This window comes from Lepisma saccharinum, unplaced genomic scaffold (genome assembly GCF_977018435.1).
Source record: "Lepisma saccharinum unplaced genomic scaffold, izLepSacc3.1 HAP1_SCAFFOLD_411, whole genome shotgun sequence".
NCBI classification, from domain to species: Eukaryota; Metazoa; Arthropoda; class Insecta; order Zygentoma; family Lepismatidae; genus Lepisma; species Lepisma saccharinum.
Genome location: NW_028143113.1, coordinates 189112 through 214937, shown reverse-complemented (window position 1 = coordinate 214937; position 25826 = coordinate 189112). Strand labels below are relative to the sequence as shown.

Genomic DNA, 25826 nt, shown 5'->3' with positions numbered 1-25826 from the left:
GAATCCATAACCTCAATCACCGGCCGTTGCTCTCTCAGACATTCAAGGAATGTCGAATGTCATGTCAGTAATTAACAAATCTTCCTGGTCTATCGGATTTAAGGTGTTGATCACCTAGAAAGGTAGAGCAATGACCAGGGGATGGAAAGAAGGAATAAGTTAGAGAGCAACGGGCAGTGTGGGGTCTTCTGTCTTGAGTCTTGAAAGGAGAAGCATCTGGGGAGATTGAACGATCGAGGACGGATTGATTCTGAGAGCTGTCAGCAAGGAACTTCATCAGTGACAGACAGGTATTATCCTATTCCAACCATGTTGATCTACACTTGAAGGTATAGTGTGTGTAGTGAGTATCTCTTGCTTATTACCATCAAGCTTACCATGAGTAGCGAGTGCTCAAATAATGAGGATGAATGATTAAGCGAGTTACATAACCCACCTGAATGGTTCGATCCCACGTTCATGCCAGAACGATACGGCATAATAAAATAGGCGAAGGACAAAGGAGCATTAATTATTCCCCATTCTCACATTTAAACCCTTCTCGTAGCCAAGCTATTGGGCCGGCGAACAACCTAACGTAACACCAACTGTCCTCATGATGCTGCGTCACTACCAAAATTTTAGATCTCCCAGCAGGAATCGAACCGGGGACAGCTCGCATCACAGACTCGAGATGATGATTATTTGTCATATCTTCAAAAAGTATTCACATGTTTAGTTTCAAGCCCCCCCTCCCCCCCAAAGCCTTATCGCAGCAAAAAAATTCCCACCTGGAGCACTGTGTAAACAAAATCATGTGATTTGCTAAAGTTCAAGTTATTACTTTCATCTGTCTCCGCAGATTAATTTTATGCTCTATAATGTAACAATCGGTCAAGTGAAAAACAGTCTTGCATAAGGTATTTTATCAACACACCTTGAAGTTTTGCTATCCACTTCGATGTGTTTTTTTGCCCTTTGTCCTAAGACTTTGTATCTCCTGACATCACTTCTGTTAAAACCGTAAGATAAGAAATCATAGGTCCAGTGATTGTATTCACTTCACTCCAAGCTAGAAAACCACCTTATTCGGAACCTAGAGCCACTAGCATTACATCGTGAAGATCGGCATTTTCGTAAAGAGCAAGATGTCTAGGTTGATGATCTTCTGCCTTGTCCTATTCTCTATTGCATCCCTGTCTTCTGCGTCCGGCCCTGTTCTCCGCGTTGGGGACTTCGACGAAGGAGCACACACAGACGAAGATGTCAAAGTCGCCGACGAAAACGTGAGGGCGGACGGTGGTGCTTGCCGAACGGACATAAGATCCAGCTACCCCAACGAGGAGGATCTCTATGACGGTGTCATAAAGCATATAAGGCTCACCAGGAGATCAGCGTACGGAGCCGTCTCTATAGTTAGCGGAGGGGTTGGGAACAATAGCGTTCACTTTGACTTCACAGACGGGGTTGGCCGACGATTGGAATACAGTGTTGAAGTAAGTGCATAATAATTTAATCTAGCTACTAAGAGTAAATATTATGATGCAATAATATAATGTTCTAGATCTTTTCTTTTGAATTGTTGTTAACAGACCACTTTATGAACAGATAGGCTAATCAGGACTGGATCTACAATTTAAAGTGAGATCCGAACAACTGTGATATGAATCCCCACCATGTATCGAACCTGAAATAAAGCGCTAGATCAAATTTGATACACTGATGATGAATCATTTGTTGAACGTAAACACATACACATATATACATATAGATACAGATAAAGCAGTGCTGGTCCAGTTGGTAAGGTGTCTCACTACACATAGGAGACCAAGGATTGATTCCTGGCCGGGGTAATTTCAGGTGGGAATTTTTACTGGAATGTCTCTGCATGGAGAGTGACTCCGCCAAAGTCCGCCAGAGCGTGATGCTGCACACATCACCTCCAAACCTGAGATTTTTAATGATTGGGGTCTTGCGTCTACACATCCCCTCACATTCTTTCAAAGCTTGTTGCAATGTGCACAACTTGTATGTGTGTTTATAAATATTACTTCACACATATGAAAAAATCCGTTTTATGAGGAGCTTAAAAGGGAGGAGTGAGTTGCCTAAAAAAGTATCAATCATTAATCTTGACAGCCAAAATTAGGGTACCTGCCTCTCCTAGAGAGCTCTACAAATTACAATAAGTCGTCAGTAAAACTAAATGGCGAACTCTCTTCCTAATCTTTAACATATAAAAACGCGAACCTCGTCTCTTGTTGTCAGCCCGAAGACAATTTCAAAATTAGCAATAAAACATCAATGAGCCTAGCAACCGAAAACTTGTAGTCATCCACTCCTAAGAGAACAGCCATTCTCCCACTGACTCGTTGCAATACACCTGCTCCTTCCCACACCTTCTATACTATTCATTTTTTGAAAACACTTTGACTATCAATAACCAATTGCATTTTTTACCCACATATAATATTCGGTATTAAGGTTCAAAGTTATGAGAATTGTTGTGTGCCCCAAATGGTCCCCGTTCTAAACTGGTGCCTAGGTAACTAATTTTAAATAATCTTGTACTTCGAATTCAAGCTTCTATTCATTATCACTTTTCCAGAATGTTGTTCTCTTTCATGAGTCGATAATTTTTTGTAACTGAGATAAACAAGTGAATGCCCTGGTCAACATGAAGCATTCAGAGAGGCTTTTTAAAATAAACATATAATCTTAGGGATTGATACGGTATAACAGATAGCTGAAGTAAGCAAAGTAAGTGAAACAAAGTAAAGATTTGATGGAATTGTTGAATAATCCACTTCAGATGATAACAAATAAAGGTGGTTTTGCCCAACAAGACAATCATGGTTTTCCACACCCCTTATAACCGACTGATTTAGTTATGATAACGGCCAGCTAAACAACATGCAAATCTGATAAGCATATCGTATTAGCCTCGTTACGCAATAGACCCATACTCTTTGAACCCACTTATGGGAATAATGCAAAGTGCCCGTTCACTGGACGAGACATGATAACGAATAATGACTTGAAGATCTGGACCATCGCCTGAGAGACGACGCTCATTTTCTAACGAGGAACCTGGTCAAGAAAGACAAGATGTTGAAGCTGGTCCTGGTTGTGTGCCTAGTGTCCCTGGGGCTTGAGGTCTTGGCTCAAAGTGGCGGAAGCTATGATCTGGGAACCCACACTGACAGTGACGTCAAGGTGGTCGACAAGAACATCCATTCAGGAGGAGGACTTTGTATCGCGAATGTCTACACGAGGTACCCAAGTGAAGACGAGGTAGCAGATGCCAACATCAAGCATGTAAGGTTAACCAGAAGAAGCACAGAGGGCATGTACAAAGTTACGGGAGGAGTCAAGTCTAATTTTGTGGAGATTGAATTCAGCAGTGAAACTTTGACTCCATTCGAATATTCAGTGGAAGTAAGTTCAGTTCAGTATTCCGTTGTCAATTTGCTACCCATGATCCGCAGAGAGTACGAAAATCGATTATATCGTTACCTGCAGGCAAGGTGAAAATCAGGTTTATTCAAATCGCAATTTAAATCACTAGATTATATTTTAAATCATCGCTGATTTAAATCACTTTAAATAAATAATTTATAGAATAATATATATACGGATTTTGTAGATATCACAATTACTTCTGGTGAAAGTACATGAATTTCTTAATCATTTAATGGTGTTTATTAGGCTCTAAGAAAGGAAAAGAAAGGAAACAAAATAAATGTACTGATGCAATGAGGCTCATTAGAAAGTGTATGTAAACTGTAAACACACATAAATTTCTTTTGATTTAAAATTCAATAATTTTTATAGGAAAAAATAGCTAACAATTGGTGTAGAATAATATACAAAATACTAATCATGTTAAACCGTAAATAGTACCATTATCACTAAACTGTAAATAAACATGGCAGCTGATATTTTGCAAACTATCATTAAAAAATTGACAAAATTCAGCTACAAAAACTATAAAAATATTTTAAGTTACAATTACAAAGAACATCCAGAATGTCTTATTTTGACCGGAAGAAAAGTTACCGAAATTATTATAGTTTTATTAACACCCTCAACAAACATTTCCATACACCATATCAGAAGCAGAAAAAAGTATCTTTGCATATAATTTTCTTATTTGCTTTAAACAAACTGTTCAAATATTTTACAGCGCCGTTTAACAGGAAAAGTCTTTCTGTAAATAAAAATATATCTATATATGTATGGTACCAAAGACCATACAAGCAATTTTAAGCGAATCGTTTCTTAAAAAGAAATAAAAAAAACAATTTAAATCAAAAAAATCGACGGCTCATATGGCCATTTTTCACCCTTCAATGTACACGAGGAAACATCCCTTTATCTAAAATTATTACTTACAATGTTAAAACAAGGGTGTAAGAAGCCCCTGGAGAAAGGTTAAAAGTACAAGGTTGTAAAGGACCTGCACAGGACATTCATAAGGTAAGGTGAGATTAAAACTTCCTCGCAAACAGTGCAAGAGCCCAGCTCTTCGTAAAAACATTTGATAAAACACTGTCGACGTCTGGATTCTGCAGAAATTTATATCATTTTAAAAGATTGTCTATTTAAGACTAATACAAGAACGGTGAAATTATTGTAAAAATATTGTACAATATTCCGATGCTAGATTATTTCTTAATTTGCAGACCTTTATCTGTAGTCATAATTGCTTAGTTGTAGTTTACTGGTATGAGTTGTATATCAGTTGGTCTTGTTTTCTTCTGCGTTAACTATTGTTTTGTCTCCTTTTTATCATACCGGTTAGTCAAAATGTGGAAAGCACTTTTAAAAGATTTCTTTAGAAAATGTTTTGAAACTGGTGACTCGATATACAGCAAATTATAGCAAAAGGTTTGAAACGTGTAATTAGATGCAAATTCTCATTCCATTCCATATTACTTTTCATAATTTGAAGAAAACATCTTCCTTTCTGTCCAACTTTCCAAAATATAAATATGTAATATACTTTTTTGTTTCAGATCTGGAAAGCACCATCACCAGCAGCAAACAAAACCAAATTCATTCACTGAGGATTTTGCACTGGCACTCCACTTGCTTCTTTCACCTTTATGATGCTGTAAATGAGACTGCTTCTTTCTGCAGAAATAAACTTGCTTTAAGCATTTCGAAATGTGTCCTTATTCTTGATTGCCTGCGTGTTGCTGTTCTAGTGTCTATCAGGGAGGAAATGTGGACGCTCACCCACTTTATTCCACATTCTTTTCCCACCCAAAGTACCATATAGTTCTCTCTTTTGCTGTTAAAATTGGTTGAGGAACAAGCCACTTTTCCGTTATCAGAACTATTGTGTAATGTAGATCTGGAAATGGTGAGAACGAAGGGTTTTCATTCCACCTGCCTGTTTGTCCCATGGACAACGCAAAAGAATGTTTTCATAATCTCTGACTGGTCCAGGGGTCCTTGGTTCGAATTCCGGTCCGAGAATGGGTGTTTTCTTGTGCGAGTGTGTTTCATTAATTTCACTTGGCTCATCATCATCATCGCAATTAATCAAAAAGTGGCAGAAAAGCGAGGTAAAATAAATCAAATCAATCAATCACTGTTTCTTTCCTCCCACCAGGCAAAGTTTCTGCCTGATCTCCGCACTTGACACTTTTGACCATTTGCACTGATGTTTGGAAAATTTAATTTCATGATGTAACTAGAGATTTCAACTGTAGATTGAAATTCTATACCACGGTATGAATCTTAGCCCATAGTCTCTCATCGGGGTAAGTTTGCTTGAGTCTTGTTACTCAGCGTCGCTTTTCTACTATTTTTGGATAATCGAGACAACGAGGATTAGTGATGGTATGATGAAATTGATGGATGAACACTCACAGATAACATTCATGCCCAGGTCGGGAATCGATGGCATCCTAGCATCGTAGCGCGCTGTGCTAACCACTCTGCCACGGAGGTTGACAGGGGTATGTTCAAAATCATCATAGAAGATCTATATTAAATAAAACAAAGAGGTAAATTTATCAAACTTTCTTCTTGATTTTGGTACCACTACACAGAATCAACAAAATGTCATATCCAGTTGCGGGAAATCCTAGACTCCTCCTCTTTTCACCTTCCTCTTTTTCCTCTAACTCTACGTCCCATCCCCCATTAATATGCACACAGAACGCAAAATGTGTCAATTGACATAAATATGTATAATTTTATGACCACAGTAACACATTACTGCTAAAGATGCACTTTTAATGCATAAAAATAGGCAGAGAAATGCATCAGACACGATCATTTCAAAGAAACCAACATTTTACATTTAACTGTGTCAATTTATCCATCAACAGTGCATCAACCTTCATTTGATCCATTTTGAGTTGTATGTGTTTGCTTGGATAATGTTGTAAATAATTACGTCTCACGTATATCTCTTATGTACAGTTTATTTACACATACGTACTACCCTGCTTCTTACAATCCATTAACAAGCTACCCAGGTTGCCATTTGCCCATCACAGAGAAATGCACTTATCAGGACTTCACTCTACGAGCGCACTATTTAGCATAGCGCTAACCCGCTCAGAGGTCTCAATACATAGATTTTCTTAACCCATCGGGCCTTGTATCGGAGTATATGAGAGTCGGCAACTGTCCAAGTTTTTGAGCGACGGTAACTTCCTGAGATCTCAGAGTCTGAGAGAGCGTAACAAGTCGGAACCCGGTATTTATATCTCCGACAAACGGCCCGCCCCCAACCAGGGAACAAGCTCCTATTGTCACCTTTCAAACAGGGAAGCCGTTGAGGGAAAACAGCCATTGGCTTCCTCGGCTATTGGGCGAAAAGCAACCTAGTCAAGAGCTACAGATATCCAAACTCTTACATATATATTTTCCATCTTCCAGCTGTGTGCGTTAAAACCACACAGGAATAACCGTCAATAAATCATGGATATTCATGGGAAGAAATAGTTCTACCATATACAACGATAAATTACGTATTTTAAAAGACCTGAGATGAAATATTAAGGCTACCTAAGGACCCATCTGCTGTCTGTTTCTATGTGCATGTTATTCTAAATACAAAGTTGCACACAGGTTTCATCTCGAAGGCAATTTACAACCATTACACTACACACCAAGCACTCTTTCATGTTTGCTACCATGTAAATACTAGAAATCTCTTTACGGTAGCAAACACTTTAAATCACAGGGGCAACGGAGACGAAGCGCTATAACCACTTTGCACATTCAACAAGGAATTTTCCGCAAGCTATAAATTATAGCAGATTCACAAGTGTAATCCCCTATCTCTTGCAAGCTGCATCCTTCGTATGAACTTGTGTGCATTGCAGTAATGACCTTGAACTTTTGCAAATATGATTACGACCATCCATCTGCCCTTGTCCTATATAAGGCGCATCAGAGTCAAGTGGATGCACTTACATTCCAGAAAAACAAACCTGATTTTCTTACAACAGGTAAGTCAAGTTTAATTGCTGAAAACAAATCTTTGAAATCAGTGGAACACAATCGATACCATAGTTTACGTTTTTAAGGAAGTAAAAGTGCTTAGCCCACAACTTTTTTAAAAATGTTAATTTACATTACTTTTGTTATTTTGTTGATAACTTCAAACTTAGTATTCTCGCTACGTATGAAGCCGCGAAAAAACTGACCCATTCCTATATTCTGTCATTGGTAGACTACTCAGACATAGGAAATGTTCTCTGGGTGATTGCATCCGACATTTTACGTTCTGCGGTCCATGCTGAGGGAATATTGAGTGCGTTCCGAAAGTCTTAACGAAAGGAAGGAATCGAGCGAAAGTAAATGGCCTCGTGAACCTGGTGAAACCAGTTATTTTACAGACTTATGGGACGCTCTAAACGAAAGTGCAGGCGCAGCGTTTTCATTATAGAAGTTTTCCGCATGGCGTCCAGCGGAAGGCATGTCCTTCTGGCAGGAATAAACTCTGCTGCGAACACTGTTAAGCATTTTAATCACATTGTAAGAAGAGTTAAGGCACATTCACCTCACGCATGTTGCTTCATATCACTCTCTGTTAAAATTATAATACATTTTCCGAACTAGTGCAGTTTGAAGCCATAATGCTCGCGCGTTGTCTGAAAGCAGCAGACGATTCTCACCGAACAAACCAGCCTCCTGGCCCGTCCGTTTGGTGAATCTCGTTCTTTTACGAGACGCACGGAATGCAACTTTTGGGACAGCATAATGAAACTCACGAAACGCACGGAAGCACTTATGGGACAGCCAGTTACCATAACTCGTTTAACGCGTTAATCTCGTGCGACTTTCGGAACGGGCCCAAGGTATTTATTTTCGTATACAGGGTGTCCATAAAATCCCTAAACAATGGGAAAACTTACGAACAGCATATTTCGTAATGCATAAAGTGTTCCACATGTGTCTGCCACCAGTCTCAACACACGTCCCCTAACGTTTCAATATATTTTCTTGAATTGTCTTCAAAACATGAAGACCCATACCAGGCGTTGCAGTCGTTATCGTCTCCTGGAGATGCGACCGCACCAAGGCTTATTGACCTCTCCAGGCTGTCTCCTATTAAAATCGTCACCACTTCCGCTCTCCTCCCCCCTCGCCTGAGTTCTGCTATTTAAATCCGAGCAGTGTGGGTGGTCAAATCATTCTGTGGGAACCATCTGATCAAAGCCTCTTATCATGGTCACGTAGCGATCCGAGGTGACAATGCATGTCACGCCAATGGCGTCTCGAAAGAAGTACGGACCGACAAATCCCGGGTGTAGTAATTCCACACCACATCGTTATCATCGGGTAGTGTATTACTGATTCAATCGTTGCAGATTCTCGGTCACGGCAATTCTGTTTATTAACTAACCCGCACAACATGAAGTATGCCTCATCAAACATCATGGAGTTGTTAAAAATTCCTCGATCTGCCGTCACCATTTGCAGAGAAGTGTCACAGATCTTCACATGTGCGGGGCAGGAGATATTGTACTTGCATCTTGTAGGGTCGTGCTTGTAGGTACACGTGCAAAACTCGACCAACACTGCCTTAGCTCATGCGCAAACCCTGCGATCTGCGGGTTAGTGCTTATTGTGAACTCCTCTGGATGGATAATCACAAACAGTTGATGTTGACCTGTACCTTAATGGCCCGAGGTCGCCGAGGAGACGCCATATCACATACCAACCCCTCCTCGTTCGTCTTCGCTATCCATCATTTTATGGTATAGCTGTCTGGGACGCCTCTACCACAGATAAAGATCTGGGCCTCTACTGTGGGTACTCGGCGGAAAGCTTGTTGGGTCCCCACTACAGACTTGACTGAACAGCTCCACCCCGCGAACAGCCTCTCACACTACACACCTCTATAACAAGTGAATTTCCTAACACTGATGCACGTAGGTAGGGTTGGCAAAATTTGTGTTTTCTTTTTTCGAAAAAACAAAACCAACAGTTTTTTTTTTTGTTTTAAACATGTTTTTCGTGTTTTAAACAGTGTTTTAATCACGAACCGAAAAAACATGTTTTAAACAAATGAAACGTCAAAACATAATGCCAGGAAGACTTAAAATAATTAATACGGAATCTCTTAATAATCCAAGGAAGGACTATGTTCCAAGTTATAAAATAAACGCTTGACAACTTCTTAATATACTTATTTTTGTTAATCTTAAATCTCGCATGTAGGCTGTTCAAGAAGCTTCCACTAATCTACAGTTGCCGGGCCCACAGTCTATCCACGTGCTAGCTACTCTCACATTCACAGAGCTACTCTGTTTTTAGAAATATATTTTTTCGTGAATGCAACAAAATATTGACATTAGCAACTATGTGCAGTGTATTAAGTGAGCAACAAAACTGTTTCATCCATATACAATATTCAATTTTTAAAATGTTTGAAACACTATAAAAAAAACATAGGCAGGTGTTTTAAAGCGGACCATGGGTATTCATCACGTTATGTTTCTTTGTTAATTGAATATATATTTTCAGCCAGTGAACAGATTTATGTGCACAGTAAACAAAATGACAAGGAATGAATGAAAAGATAAAGTTACAAAACCCGCAAATAACCACAACTATCAAACATAAAGTATCAAAATGTGTTTTAAACAAGTCTAAAAAAAACACGTTTAAAATACTTTGTTTTAAACATTCGTAAAAAAACAAAGCCGTGTGTTTTAAACGTTTAAAACAAGTTGTTTAAACACTTTTGTTTTAAACATGCCAACTCTGCACGTAGATCACCCACCAAAAGAAAACTGATTTGATTAACTCTTCTCGGTATATCATAATGTTACAAAAATGTTCATTTAATGTCACTGTTGATTCTTAAAACTTGTCTTTGAACAAGAGAATTAATACACACGCGTTACAACATGCAAAAGAACAATGTCGTAATAAAATTCATTAGTGACAATGTACACCGTGCAACAGAGAACTCTCGGGAATGAGTCACTGTGTTTTTCAATATATATTAATATATTGTTACGCACATTTTTTTGTTCACTCCCGACTCGAGCAATGCATGGTATCCTCAAAGCAAAATATTTACTTCACACACTAGTACTTTACCCCAGGATTCATCAAACTAATTTCAGTGCTTAATGGTTGAATTTTGCAACACTGCTTCCCATTGTTTTTGTGAAAAACTGTAAACGTCTCTATTGTACATAATTTATCTTCTTCCTCTTTCACAGAAGAAATGAAGCTCTTAGTGGGAATCCTTATCCTGGCTATTGCAGTCATCTTTTCAGGTGAAGCTTCGGTCATTTGTCAGTCAGGGAGCGATTGTGCACCTGGAGAGTGCTGCGTACTTGGTAAGTGACGTTATAATCCTTGTGAAAACTATATTCAGGCCTAGAAATATTGAGACTTGAAGGGATTACACGTTTTCCACACTTCTTTCTCTATCATTTCGATCAAAGAAATATGGAGATTTGATTCTGATATTTTGGCAGTGTTGCCAACTTTTTGTGAAAAAATAAGAAAAAAATGTGCAAAGAGTTTCTCACCACTTATCTTTGTGGGAGATGGTCACGAGCAAAAGTGAGTTTTAATAGGTTATTTTACTTTGCATCCTCTCTCGTTGATAGTTACAACCCATATTTCCTGCTGACTGTGAAACAAATATATAGGTTGCAAAATAAAGATGACAAATTTCTTTCCACTTACCTTTTTGGGAGGCAATACAAACATGAATTGGAAATCTAATAATGATTCAATTTATTTTGGACCAGGCAGTTTGATATTGATGTTCATATTTACTTTAATGTCATATACAATTTATTTTTCCTAAACCACAGCAATATTTACACTAATCAAGATAAAAATTAATTGTGTGCACTTTGCAAATAAATACATTTTTCCTAAGGATATTAACGAAATATCCCGTACCTGAAGATCTTGATCACATTCACAATGCATATGGAAAATTTATTTCGGGTGATTCAAAAGTTAGATTCGATTTGATTTCCTTTATTTTACTTCGCTTTTTGTGCCACTTTTGGTTAATTTGCGAAGATGGCGATGAGTGATGATGTGATGAAATTGATGAATGGACACTCACAAATATCCATGCCCAGGTCAGGATTCGAACCCGGGACCCTTGGCGTCGTAGCTAACTACTTCGCTACAGGGGCCGGCTCAAAAGTTATAAATCGCACCTTTATTAAAATAAAGCGTACTAACAAACAAATATTCATTCTCGGAAATATAGGCAAGCTCTAGTTACGGTACTTTCTGCCAATTACTGACTGCGCAGCAGTGGCGGAGCAAGGGGTGGGCCTCGCGCCTGAATCATGGGGTTGATTAAATGTATTAATCTAAAAGTGAGGGGAATAAAGATGAAAAATTCTGTTTTTATATTGTTTTAAATTCTAGTTTAACATTATTATACCGTCAAATCAGGGGCGTAACATACAGGCTCTAAGCCTAAGGGGTCCGGGAAAATTAAAAAAAATTTCATATTTCTCATGTGAAATATTTACGAAAAAATTCACGATAACTTGCATGGACATTTTTACCCATTTGTCTTATCTTTTCTTCTATCTCTGGACCTTGCACTCGCGATTTTAATATGTTAACAATAAAGCACCTCCAACTGCCACGAAGCAAGTACGAGACATTTGAATACTTGGGTTGTTTGCAACTCAAGAAGGCAATGGATAATATAAGCAGTTCTTCCTTCCTTCCTAGAGCTTCATATTTCAGATACCGGAAAACAAAGAAAGACATTTTTAGGGTGAGTGAAATTCTTAAATATAATTTTCTTCAGTAATTTATTATTATTATTTAAATATGATAATTTGCTGACGTACCCCTAAAGATTTTGTATCGATTCACATCTAGATTTCGGGGCCTTCCATTCTAATCTCGCCCAGGGCCTCGCGATATGTTGCTACGCCACTGCTGCGCAGCAATACCATTCGGTTAGTATCAATCCCATGGTGGAAACTGTCGAATGTAGTGAAATCTCTAAATAAGGATCTACAAAAACAGTATGACGTAAGCTTAAGCAGATACAGATAACAGACTTATTCGAGGTACAGTAAATTAGGTGCATATACTATAAACTGATTTCATGTTTGACATTGTGCTGTATTTGATAGTTTGCTTCATTAATAGATTCTGTATCGATTAAAACATTTCTGCCTTACGTGCTTTATTTTCTATATCATTACTAAGCTCAATCCAGGTTAAGGAAAGGTATTTCTATTTTAGTGATTTTCGGATGTAGTGAACCAATTATCTGAATTTGCAGGGCATCATTACTTATTACTTTCACTATATGTCAAATCACAAACCCTGAGACCTTCTGTAAACAAAACCACCTGCATGCAGAAAGCATTGCAAACTCATAGAAGTAAAATAATCCACACGAAAATCCAGCGTTGTTACAGGATTCATTACGTAAGGTAAAACAATGGCCAATTTGTAGTATGGGATACGCTGCCGCAAATAACATCTCACTTTAAACCCAGTGCTCATTCTTTTTTTACTTATTGCTTCACCTTTATGGTTAACTCTTTGCACCAGTAATCATTTCCCATAAATTTGGCTTCTTTCTTGCATGTGAATTGAATATATTTTACTTGCATTTTTTTTAGACAAAATGATGTAACATGGTAATGTATATCTCTAAGAAGGTTTGATAAAGATAGGAGTGTATTTGCAATTTGTTTGTAGATTTTATGTAAATTGTATCTTATGTAAATAAAATATATAATGGACATAAACAGCCATATGCAATGCTGTAAGTCCAATAAATATATTGATGATGATGATCAACACAAGACAAAGAAATTTCGTAAATTTATTGCGGTTGGAAACTTTGACAAGCATCCTAATAACGATTTTTGTTCCGCCAAATATAGTGCACTTCGTAAAATAACTTGGTGACATGGCAAGGCAAGATAAGTGTGAACATTTTGTAGTAATATAACTTTCAATGAGCTTGGAGATTTGTGTACATAATGATATTTTATAACATTGGTTATTTTCTAAAAATAATCATGTGAACAGCAAGGAAGTAGTGCAACTTAGTAATATTGCCTGACTTCAGCCCTGGCCCAAAACCATGGTAACGGTTGAAGTTTTTGCTTTCGATGACGTGTGACCGGCCAAGTGAATGCATCACTTCAATGTGAAGTCACGTGAAATGACAAAACGACAGTGTTGCAGTATGCAGATATTAAACACCAGAACAAGAACAATGTCTAGATGAGGATGTGTACTACAGGCTGTGGAAAAGGAGATGCGATAGCCACTAACGCCGTCAAACGGTTGGGCGGGAACTTTACGTCACATACCATGAAGAAGTAATAGGATCTGAGCTGATTATGTCATTTGCGACTAGTCCACTCAGAATTAGTTCACTTCATCAAATGATTTACTAAATCTCATCAATTTACATTGTCGAATTCATTATTTCAGTTTCTTTTTTTTTGGTTTAGGTTCAACATCTTCTCCGAAGAGAAAATTATGCTCATTTCTTTGTTTTCCTTGACCCTGTACATCCAGGTGTGTTATATACAGTGTACGTACAACTATAGATTGAATTGTATATGATTGTATCTTCTCCAAATATGATGTATAAAGAAACAAACTGCCGGAGAAGTAAGTGAGGTCAGTGTACAATTTTATATTACTATTATAGTGGAACCGCAAGCAGAGAAACCTGCGCAGACTCGCGACTCCTGTGCACCGTACTCCAGTGTGGAGGGAAGGGGGAGAGTGGAGCATGCTCTCTTGTAGCCCGAGTTGAACGAAAGAGGAGGAAGGTTCTTTTTCTTGTGGTCGCTCTTATAAGTAAGGGGAACTGTGATTTTCCATTCATCTATTTTATCACTTCTTCATCATCTCAATTGACTTAAATGGCCGGAAGAGCAAAGTAAATTTATCAAATATAAATACAAACACGTACCGTTTAATAAATAACCAAAATGGAATGAAAAGTTAACAGTTTGTATTTTTATTGCTTTATGTGAATATGTAGGGAAAAGCGAGAGAGAATTGTACACCAATGGCAAAGAAATGGTAGGCGAATTTCCCCATCACCATTTTCCTCCAGTCTGTTTTCCCCAATCTGGTGATTACAAATTGAAATAAGCAGAGGTAAACACCCGCTTTCCATTTTTTAAAACAACACAGGATGTAGAACAAAAAAGATGAAAATAGCGATGGACAATTTGCCTCCTATTATCTATCTCTTCATGAATAAAAATGCGTATAAATTTAGAACCACAGTAAAGAGCTTGTTAATGTAACATTTGTTATATAGAAGATTATTTGTGTCACATTTTCCATTACAAAATACACTAAATTACTTCTTAACTTTCTTAAAGTATTATTGTTTTTACTAATTAATAGATATAACTAGACTATAGGTTAGTACACCCAATTCAACAACCCAACGTCCACGGAGTACATCTTGGACTGCATTTTGCAGACTAACGAGGCTCTGGTGTCTGGACCTAAAGCCCGTATAATCCTCGTAGGACTGTGTTTGTGCTGTCCTGTGTTTTGTCCTTATGTGATGCACACAAAATGTTAGAATCACTCACTCACTCTAAACTAAAGAAATATCACAACGTAAATTAACATAACACAACTTAAACAGCAAAAATACAACTTTGATTGGAAATTAAATCTAAAAAATATAACGTATCGAAGATCTGCAGTATTTATAGGTGTTATGTAAACACGCCGACCTTACCCGGGTCACTTCTGGTAGGTAGGGCAAAGATGAGAACTTTGAACTTTCGGAACCAAACATAACAACTTCTCTCTTCTCATTTATTGTTCAACAATAATATCAGTCACATCTGGCTCAAAAAAATAGTTCATTCTCTCAGGTTACCGTGCAATGTCACACTCTTTCCACCTTTTAATGTGGAGTCTTTAATTTCTGGAGCAGAAACCAAGTGCGGCTTCTTGCATTGAGGTCCAAGAGAGAGCACGTCAAGGTCAGTGGAACGCGTAGAAGCTATCCATTTCCTTGCTTTCTTCCGGTGGTACGCTTTGCATCTCTTAGCTTTATCTGCGACGTTTAAATGCCTAATACGGATAAAGGTTCTTGTCCGTGCGTACACCTTTATAACACAAGGATCAAGTTCGGGGCTCTTGTCTGCTAACGCTTTGGCCAGTGTTTTGATTATTCCCCGTCCTTTAGCTACTGTTCTACCGTGCATAGTACCAAAGATAACTTCGAATTCCTTCACTTTCTCCAGCCATTTTTCTGATGGAACGATCAAACCGCCTCGTGATATTTTCTCGATCCAACCACTGGTAGAAAAATTACGTGGTGAGATCTGTAGAACCTCGCCAGTAGGATGCCCAAGAGTTTTATCTACTGTTCGGCATCGGAAAGCTACGTAGCCTGCCAAATATCGCAAGCCTTCCTCACAACACTCACTTTCAACGACTGGGAAAGGTACGCACTCTAGGGTTAAATTGTTCACAGTAACATCGCGAATTTCTGTTTCATCACTCTCAATCACAGAGAGGACCTGTGCCATTTCAGGAACCAGGCCTGTGAAAAGTTGGGAAGTAAAGTAGTCTGAGTTATTGTTGCACTCCATCGTAACAGGCGAAGTATTTTCCAGGATTATACTCCCTACATTCCTGCTCATAATAAGAAGTCGAAGGCGGTTTTTGAAGTCGACAGGGAGAGGGTTGTCGTGTGTCCTTCCGATTGCCCTGACTTGTGAAAACAAATTTTCCAGACAATCCTGATTTAACCGTGATGTTAATAAATAATCTATACTACAACTTTTCATATCATTGTATAGACCCAAGAGGGAGCGAATGGATGTCATGAATCCTTTCTGGAAGGGTAGAAGTGACAAGGATTTACCTACTCTCATATGCTGACACGTGTTGTAGAATTTTTTTAGCACTTCATTCTGAGCCTGATATTCAAGTCCGAAAGCACTTCCTACAGAAGCGTCAGCTTTCTGGGGGATTCTGCTATTCATTATGTCGAATGCATCGTTGACCAGGTGAAAGAAATTTGCAGTCTCTTGTTCTTCGGGAATTGTGTAGCTAATTGCTTCTGCAGTATGTTTCAAAAATAACTGGCAAGCAAGGGATACACGCTGTCGTTCTCTTCCTGACACAGATAGGTGATACTGTGTCAATTTAGGGCACAGCTTTATTTCTCCACAATCGATAGTTAAAAGCCGTTCAATGATTTCCCTACCGATATGCTTCCCTCCAGATAGAGTTAAACCATTATCTACAAAGTGGTTTCGGAGCAGCTTCATCATGTGTGGTATATCCGAAAAAACCCACACTCGTGAGTTTGGTTCTGTGGGATTCGTAAAGCAAGGATTCATGTATGTTACTGCCAAATCGTTCCACACTTTAGAGTTTTTGCCTCCCAAGTCACAAACTACAGCTACCACTTTAAATCCAACATCGTGCATCTCTGTAATTGCACTCTTTAGCAATGATCCTGTCATCTGCACATCAAAGTTATAATATATTGGTTGTTTCCAATTACTTATCAAACCACGTGCCATAATTACTTGCACTTGACTGTAAGGGCCATATACCTTATCTTCCTCTTGATCATACGACCTTCGAGAGTCAATGTTCATCTCATCAAAGCACAAAACACTTAATATTTCATTTTTCCCTAGTTGAAATGCTTGATTCTTCATTAATGTTAATACATCGTGTAAAAACCCAGTATTACAATGGAAAGAACGCGAGACCCACCTCTTAAGAGTCGATAATGCTGGTAATGGCATGTGCATTTTGGACCTCAAATAACTATAGCATCTTTTGGAAATGCATCTCAACGTTAGGGCTCGGCTTATGTCGTCCTTTTTCCAGCAAACATTCTTCTTTCCATTAACAAGATAGTCAACCTGTGCTTCCGTAAATATACTTGTCAATGTTTTAGTTGCAGTTTCTTTGACGTTTATTTTACTTTGCTTGATTTCATTACTTTTCTTTCTTAGAGTTTGCCTCAATCGCCTTGTTTGTCTTGTAAGTTGATCAACTTGATTTTTCAACCGCCTGTTTTTTATTTCTAGGTTTCTGATTCTAGTTTCTAATGCTTTTTGTATCAACGAGCTATGTTCATTTACCTGTATTTCTTTATCTCTTGTTTGCTTTTTTTTCTCACTCATGATTCCTCCATGTATGGGCACAAAGTTGGAATTGTCAACTTTAGTAAATGAAATAATTTCATCAGGTGGTACCAAATTCATCGTTGGTACTGCATCTTGCTTAAGAATCTTTCTCCGATGTAAACCTAAAAGTTCGCTTTTCAGATCACGTACATAATCTTGTGGGCAGAAATGCGCACTGCAGATTCTAGCATTCGCATGATTCACGTTAGAGTTTCCACAAACACGAATCCAAAGCTCGGTGACGGAAGAATCCTTTGGAAAAACGTGGTATATAATGCCTTTTGTTTTGGCACTGTAATTTCTGCATCCTACTATTGCGCACGAAGGCATTTTTCATTTTATACTGAGGACTGAGAACACGGTACAAAATCAGATCACAAATGACAATAGTTTCCAGATGTTACTATAGTGCTGATTAAACAATATAAAAAAGTCAAGACAGCGTTTGTAATTCTTCTTCTTCTTCTTCGTGACCCTCACCGCCGGGTGTGTGCCAGTCTTGGTCAAGAAGGTGTACAACACTGGGAATTGTGGAGGAGTACCATAGAATTGAATACGTAGTAGTAGTTGTGGTCATATAGTTATCGCAATACTATACTTCACTTCACTGAACTGTAACACTGATCACAAACTTGCATATACACACAAATTTTAAAATTAAATACTACTCTGACTGGCAAAACTATATAATATCCCCATTGTACGAGGGGAGGGAGACGATAAGAGGGAGTGTATGATACAGGAAATGGTATCTTGGCTCTGTGCGGTCTGTTAAATAGGGCGTGTCTGTGTTTGTTCCTTAACGGCCAATGGAACAATAGATAATTTGGCGTTTGTTTGATTACTCTTCAATCACATACAGGAGATTCATAACGTGATGTTCTTTTGATATGAAAAAAATACTGGTGATATTTTTAAGGATTCTATAGAGCATAAGTTTAAAATGTATTATACAAATTAGTAATAGTATTTTTAATATTTGTGGCAACGTATTCAATTCACTGAATTATTCTTAAAAATGTATACTACTATGTAAGACCATTACAGACACATTAACATTTATTTCATAGAACGTATAAGCTATATTAAAAAATACAATACTTCTGCAATTGAATTGTACTTTATGACCAAGTTACAAAGCAAAAATTAAACCATTAAGCTAAACTCCTACAGCTTATCAAAATCTAATTACGGCTTCGCAGTAACCAACTTAGCTTTGAACAAAACTTCGTATATATTTTGTGCTTATAAAATACCGACACGAAAGTTGTCGTATTAATCATTTTACACATCGGTAAGAAGCCACACTTGGTTTCTACTGCAGAAATTAAAGACTACACATCGAAAGGTGGAAAAAATCTGCCCTTGCATGTTAACCTGAGACTGCAGTGGCGTGCCCAGGATTTTCGAAAGGGAGGGGTTACGTATTTACGGTAGTCATCCCTCATTTTGTCATCTTTTCCTACATTTGACGTTCTTTCTTTTTAGGAATACTGGGCCAACGGGAACTGTTATAACCCCCACCAACTCCCCATTGGGCACGCCGCTGCTTGTGAGAATGAAATATTACTACATGCCAAGTTTGCGTGAAAGCAAAGTTGAACAGTATTACATTTCATGTTAGGCACACTGTGATATATTCGCGGAAACATGTGCACTAAAGAAAAAAATACAAGTGCATTGCCTAGTGTAAATATAGCGTACATAAATGCTCATTTGAACTTTTCTTTTCTGGTATGCACAGTACATTATGTTCAACGTACTTGGAAGATGTATCTTGTAATAAATAATAATAACAAGTGGTGTGCGCTATCTAGAAAAGTCGGGACCGGGATCGGAAAGAAAAATTCCGTCCCTATCCCGACTCCAGCAAATGACTTCCCTACTTTTCTGGATACCGAGTAGTCGGGAAATACCGAATGGTCATTTTAAAACGGTATTAATTCTTTTCTTTTCTACATTGCAAGTGCCTGGAACTTATCGGAAATTGTTAGTTTTCATTCCAGAAATGCAAAGACAATCAATTAAGGTGAAAATGACGTGTAAAATTTGAAATTTTCAGTGCCTCGGAAAATTTCGGAAATTTCCCGTCCCGAAAATTTCCCGACTAGTCGAGAAATTGCGAATATTTCCCGTCCCGAATGTCAGGATTTAAAAAAATTCCCGTTCCGATCAATAATATTCTGTCCCGCATAACAATAAGTACCTATCGATATTTATTTTCAATTTGTATGAAGCCACAAAATGTAAATGGGTGGAAATGCTCATTTGTGTACTCGATTTCGTGTTTTCAGTTTCTGGTATGGTTTTCCTATCTGCATAGTGCAACACTAGCGCATAGATTTGGAATTCATTTCATGGATAAATTCACTTCTTACCGTCGTTTCGTCATTTCGAGTAAACAACGGATTGGCCCAACCTTACTTCTAATAACCTTGGCCTGACTTAGCCTTAGAAAAATAACATGCCGAGTTCTATGCGTGAGGGAAAGTCTCCGTGTTCTCCGAGCTTGTTTTCCAGTGACGTGCACTGAGGAGTAGCTAGTCTAGCAGAGATAGATCAATCAATCTCACATCTCGAATTATATTCAAATCACAATATTTATTGCCTTGTTAAAGCCACCACAGCTCATATGCAACACCTTCTTTTCCACGCACTTCTCGTCCATCGATGTTCTCCGCGAGCAAAGCTGGCTGGATACCCTAGCTCGCTCTTCTTCAGCCAGGCCAGTTTCCAGGTAGAAACGGCCGGCCCAAGGAAAAGGAAGATTTCTACCTCTACTTCCCTTGCCCCCACACACCCCGCTGCAATGGTTGAAAGCCCAGGCTTTCAGGTCCCCCAGTCTATCTCCTATAGGACAGATAGGGGATTGGTTTCTCATAATTTTTTTTTGTAAATTCTCTAAAGAACACAGGGTAAAATTTTCTGCAGTACTTATGTTCTCTGTATTTACACAACCTTTTACACGAGTAGATGGTATCCGCGCCAAGGCCTGTTTTCTCCATGGGTGGTCTTTTATTTGCACGTACTTATAACTAATTTGCACGTACTTAGAACTTATTTGCGCGTACTTAGAATTCATTAGCAAGTACTTAGAATACTTTACATTTATGTATTTGTATGTTTATAACTTTTTATGAATATATATTTATTTATTTTATGAAAAATATGTATATAAAAGGTAATTAGAGGTACTAAATGCTATGCATATGTTTTTATATTCATTACTGCAAAGTATGTAATGTATAAAATGTTAATATTAATGTTTATAATATTGAAAATAAGTTTTCTATGGTTTATGAACCGCTATGAACGGTGGTAATGGCTGTAGGTACAGGTTCAATTACGAAAGAAGACGGTCCCGGTACTTGAACCCGCGATATGTAATATTATTAATTAGTACTATGTAATAATTGCATTATATTATGAAACACGATGGTGCAACACGCTAGACAGAATACTGTCTCCGAATCTCGACTCGGCGGTGAGGGTAGACAGAGAGAATGAATTAATATTCCACGCAGGTAGAGAAGAAAGGAATTTTGGGGAAGTGCGTTCAAGGTCAAATGACGTCACAACGTCAGAACAAAGGAAGAACCCGATTGACCAATGAGAGAACGCGTCGGTAGATTTTCAGAACCGGTTTTTTCAAGGTTAACCAGTACGCAATAACAGGGGAAAGCTATGCAATACTGTAGGGCAGGGGATGGATTCAACCAGACAACAAAGAATGTCTGAGAATGCGCAGCAAGGGTCAAATCTCTGAAGCTATGCGGTTTCCGCCGCCAATTAATATTCCGCTCAGGTTTGCCTCCAAGGCACAGGACGCTTTAGCGCAGGGTTTTTTTTATCTGTACTATGAAGAAGGGAGAGCTATTAGGGACGGGGCCTACAGTTTTCACCATTTGCTTTTATCACGGGGTAACGAACCTAGGACCCTTTGATTATTGATTTAGGTAGTAAATGTATGTTACTGTGTGCTATTTAACTTAATTTTGAGTTTATTTTTTACCAAACTTTGACTTTATGTCAAACATTTTCACAGCTTATCCTTATTTTTACAAAAATAACACTATTTGTACTATTCAGGCAACATTTTTTATTAAATTTTGGACTCACAAAGACATTTTTTCAACTTTTAACTTATTATTTTACAACTTTATGTTAATTTTTACCAAAATAACACTATTTGTACTATTCAGGCAACATTTTTTATTAAATTTTGGACTCAAAGAAATTTTTTCAACTTTTAACTTATTATTTTACAACTTTATGTTAATTTTTTTACCAAAATAACACTATTTGTACTAATCAGGCAATATTTTTTATTAAATTTTGGACTCACAAAGACATTTTTTCTACGTTTAACTTATTATTTTACAACTTTATAAAATTATTTTTTACCAAAATAACACTATTTGTACTAATCAGGCAACATTTTTTATTAAATTTTGGACTCACAAAGACATTTTTTCAACTTTTAACTTATTATTTTACAACTTTATCTTAATTTTTACCAAAATAACACTATTTGTACTATTCAGGCAACATTTTTTCATTAAATTTTGGATTCACAAAGACATTTTTCAATTTTTAATTTATTATTTTACAACTTTATGTTAATTTTTTACCAAAATAACACTATTTGTACTATTCAGGCAACATTTTTTATTAAATTTTGGACTCACAAAGACATTTTTTCAACTTTTAACTTATTATTTTACAACTTTATGTTAATTTTTACCAAAATAACACTATTTATACTATTCAGGCAACATTTTTTATTAAATTTTGGACTCACAAAGTGTGTGTTCTCAACTTCTATCTGTTTATTTCACAAGTTTAGGCTTATTATTACCAAAATAATACAATTCAATCTGTTCAGGAAAGACTTTTAGTCGCATTTTCGACACACAAAGTGTGTGTTCTCAACTTCTATCTGTTTATTTCACAAGTTTAGGCTTATTATTACTCAAATAACACAATTCTATCTGTTCAGGAAAGATTTTTAGTTACATTTTCGACACACAAAGTGTGTGTTCTCAACTTTTATTTGTTTATTTTACAAGTTTAGCCTAATATTTACTCAAATGACACTATTTATATTATTCAGACACCATTTTTATTACATTTTGGACTCTCAAAGACACACACACACACACACACACACACACAGAGAGAGAGAGAGAGAGAGAGAGAGAGAGAGATTTTTTCCAAGTTTACAGGATTATTCTCTAGTTTACTCAAATAACACAATTTAGATGTATTTTGAATTATATTTTGGATGCAAAAGTATGTTTTGACAAGTTCTACCCTTTTATTTTACAAGTTTAGGCTTATTAATACTCAAATAACACAATTTAATCCAGTCAGGAAGGATTTGTTATTATATTTTGGATGCACAAAGAGAGGTTTTCAACTTTTTTATTGATTTTTTGCAGGGTATGTATTAATTTTTATTTATTTTGTTTTGTATTATATATACATTTACAAATTTTTAACTTAGAGTTTAGTATTTATTTAATTTTTTCAAAAACACTAAAAAAAAGTACTTTTAGCTAAAATGTAAGCCACAGAATATATTATTATTATTATTATTATTATTATTAGGGTTTACTGATTTCCACTATGCTATTTTTGGTTCTGTATTTCTATATGTATTTATTTAGGGCAGGTTACGCCTGCCACGTAGGAAAGTTTGTTTATTTTAGAGTTTGCTGAGTATTTTGTTACTGCTATACTAGGTAAAAGTTTTCTAAATATACCAGATAGAGCTCTATATACTTTTGTTTTTGCTATTTTGGAGATGATGCGATCAGCACCACTCTCCATCTGCTTTTTATTTTATGTACCCAATATTATTTTGAGGCTTAGTGAATTCTAGAGCCTATTTATGCAGGAGAGAGGAGAGAGGACTTGAAAATTTTGATCTCAGACAACCCACAACTATTTGTCAGAGTATTTTAAAGGATATTTTATACTTATTATGTGCCACTAGAATATCAAAGCTTGCTTAATTTTTATGTCTGTAACGCATTTATTGTATTTCTAGCTAAGGCTTACTGGATAAAGTACACGAAATGTTTAACATTTCAACTATTTGCTTTTATACGAGGGCAATTTTTTAGTGTAACGAAAATTATGATGTGTCTATGAGGTCTGAAACCCCTTTACCGAGGGTCCATATTTGGACGCTTACTAATATTGTTTTTTCCCCTTACATATAACAATTTAACAATATAATTACAATACGAAGTTCACAGACGACTGACTATATGGACCATAGGTCCACTTGCTAAATGTTTTTCTATGCTAGAAGAATAATTTAGCCTTATAGCCTTTTTCAAGGTATTTTAAAAGTATTACTGGTTTTTTGGGTGCATCAACATTTGGGTTATTTCCATTTGGTTTATTATACGAGGTTTATTTTTTACTCTAAGATCAATATATGTCTCCGAGGACTAAAATACATTTATTGAAGCTAAAACCTTAGGCTGTAACTAGGGACTTAGCATGTATATCGACAATTTATAGGACAACACGAACCTTACAAAGGATTATAGGTGACGTACGACCACACGCCAGAGCTTTGTTAATCTGCAAGAAGCAGTTGCAACTAATGCTATGAGGATATAATGTTAATTTTTCATTGTTTACAAGGAGGCTATTTTTTACACAACCAATATTTGCTTTTTCAAGTAACTACATGTACCAGAAGCACACATGCCAACACTAACTAGATTTTGATTTATACTATCTCAGGTGCTAAATGTATCAAGAACACTGATTGTACATATTTTTGAGAATCCAACTATATCAGGATTTTTCTATGTAAGTATATTTTTATTGACTGGCTTATTTAACAGATCAAACAGAAAGACGGCAAAATTCACTAAATGTAGGTGATTGCATGAAAATAACTAGATCAAGGGGTTGACCAACAGTGAGCTGAATATATATATAGAGGGTTGCGCTCTATTATTCTCACCTTCGCTGGATTGGCGAAGGAACGCACTTGTGGGCGGTAGAACCTGAACGGGCTCCACCATGGCATCGGAGACTCGAAGCAGATGTTTTGTAGGATGAACCCAAGTAGGGTCATAGGCGCTACGACCAATTTGGTCATTGCTTTTTATATGAGGAACCAATTTGGCCCACTCCCAAAATTAACTTAGATTGCTTATAACTTATGAAATTTGAAGTCTGCACAAGATCCGATGACAAAATCTAAAATTGTAACAACCCTGCCAGGGACTTGAACTCTGGACAGATAGGTTAAAAGCCTAGCGCTATACAAACTAAGCTACCTGCATTTTTAAAAAGTTAGTTATGTTAAGAAATATATTGAAACACCTGAGAACACTCTTGGTCTGGTTCGACAGAGAAGGAGACAACATTTCCAAATTTTTACAGACTGGGTGTATTTTTCCACTATAGAGGCCTTCACTATATGTAATTCGAAACGCTAAAGTTCAGCTAGCTTCCAAAATTGAGGTAAAAATTGTGTTTGGCGAGATTAACAAGTTACAATTATATCCAGTTACGGACAAATAAAGCTAAAAGTCTAAGATTTGCTGTACTAGCCAAGTTTTAGTAACATTTTCTTCATTTTAGTACAAATATCAAAGAAATAGGTATATTTTATTTATAATTTGACAAAATGTACTAGTATTTAATTCACAAAGTTAGGTAAAAAACAGTATTTTTTTAAAATATTGTTACTGCCTTCAAATTTTATGTTATTTAGCCACTAACAACTGGTTTACACTGCTTGGCATTCTGTAAATAGGAAAAGAAGAAATTATTTGTTTAGTATTTTTACTACTTTATATTTATTTAAGAAAACAATTCTACACTTTAACTTAATTTTAACAAATTGTTACTAATTTATATATCAAAGTTATGTTATTTAGAGTGCATAAAGGCGTATAAAGTTAATATTTGTACTTATCAGTTCAACTAACAATTATATTTTACACACAAAAGATACAGTTAAATTGCTTGAATCAGAGAATAATATTTTACAGTAATTGATTCATTCAGCACTAGTCAGTACTTTTATGCATCAGAAAGTTTTCTTAATTTTCTATTACGCATGCTATTTTGGGCTATTCTTAAAATGTATTTCTAGGGCAAACTGGTTTAATTTTCTGCTTATAATGCAAAGTTCACAGTTTTCGCACAATGCATTGTACATTT

At 36.8% G+C, this 25826-nt stretch overlaps 2 protein-coding genes across 3 annotated transcripts in view; both read left to right on the top strand.

Annotated features, from left to right (window-relative positions):
* The first annotated feature begins 1027 nt into the window (after window positions 1-1027).
* On the top strand, window positions 1028-5131 carry LOC145982781 (uncharacterized). Of its 2 annotated transcripts, none has more exons than XM_083116144.1 (2): window positions 1028-1475; window positions 4998-5131. In XM_083116144.1, exons 1-2 carry the CDS (start codon window positions 1128-1130, stop codon window positions 5046-5048), a joined length of 399 nt encoding a protein of 132 aa, XP_082972270.1. In that variant the 5' UTR covers window positions 1028-1127; the 3' UTR covers window positions 5049-5131. The 2 variants fall into 2 exon arrangements, with proteins under 2 accessions (XP_082972270.1, XP_082972271.1); XM_083116145.1 differs by lacking the exon at window positions 1028-1475 and adding an exon at window positions 3006-3417 and having other exon boundaries at window positions 4998-5130.
* Window positions 5132-7330: 2199 nt separating this feature from the next.
* The window catches only part of LOC145982780 (astakine-like), a 31452-nt gene continuing 12956 nt past the window's right edge, over window positions 7331-25826 (top strand). The window contains exons 1-2 of the mRNA XM_083116143.1: window positions 7331-7454; window positions 10686-10805. Coding sequence (XP_082972269.1) covers window positions 7331-7454; window positions 10686-10805 — 244 coding nt within the window. The remainder of the gene's footprint in view (window positions 7455-10685; window positions 10806-25826) is intronic.

Bases quoted from the DNA above. Each gene is read 5' to 3' on its own strand.
- LOC145982781 (XM_083116144.1), top strand. From the start codon at position 1,128: ATGTCTAGGTTGATGATCTTCTGCCTTGTCCTATTCTCTATTGCATCC. The intron at 1,476-4,997 runs GTAAGTGCATAA...TTTTTGTTTCAG, and splicing joins GATTGGAATACAGTGTTGAA to ATCTGGAAAGCACCATCACC.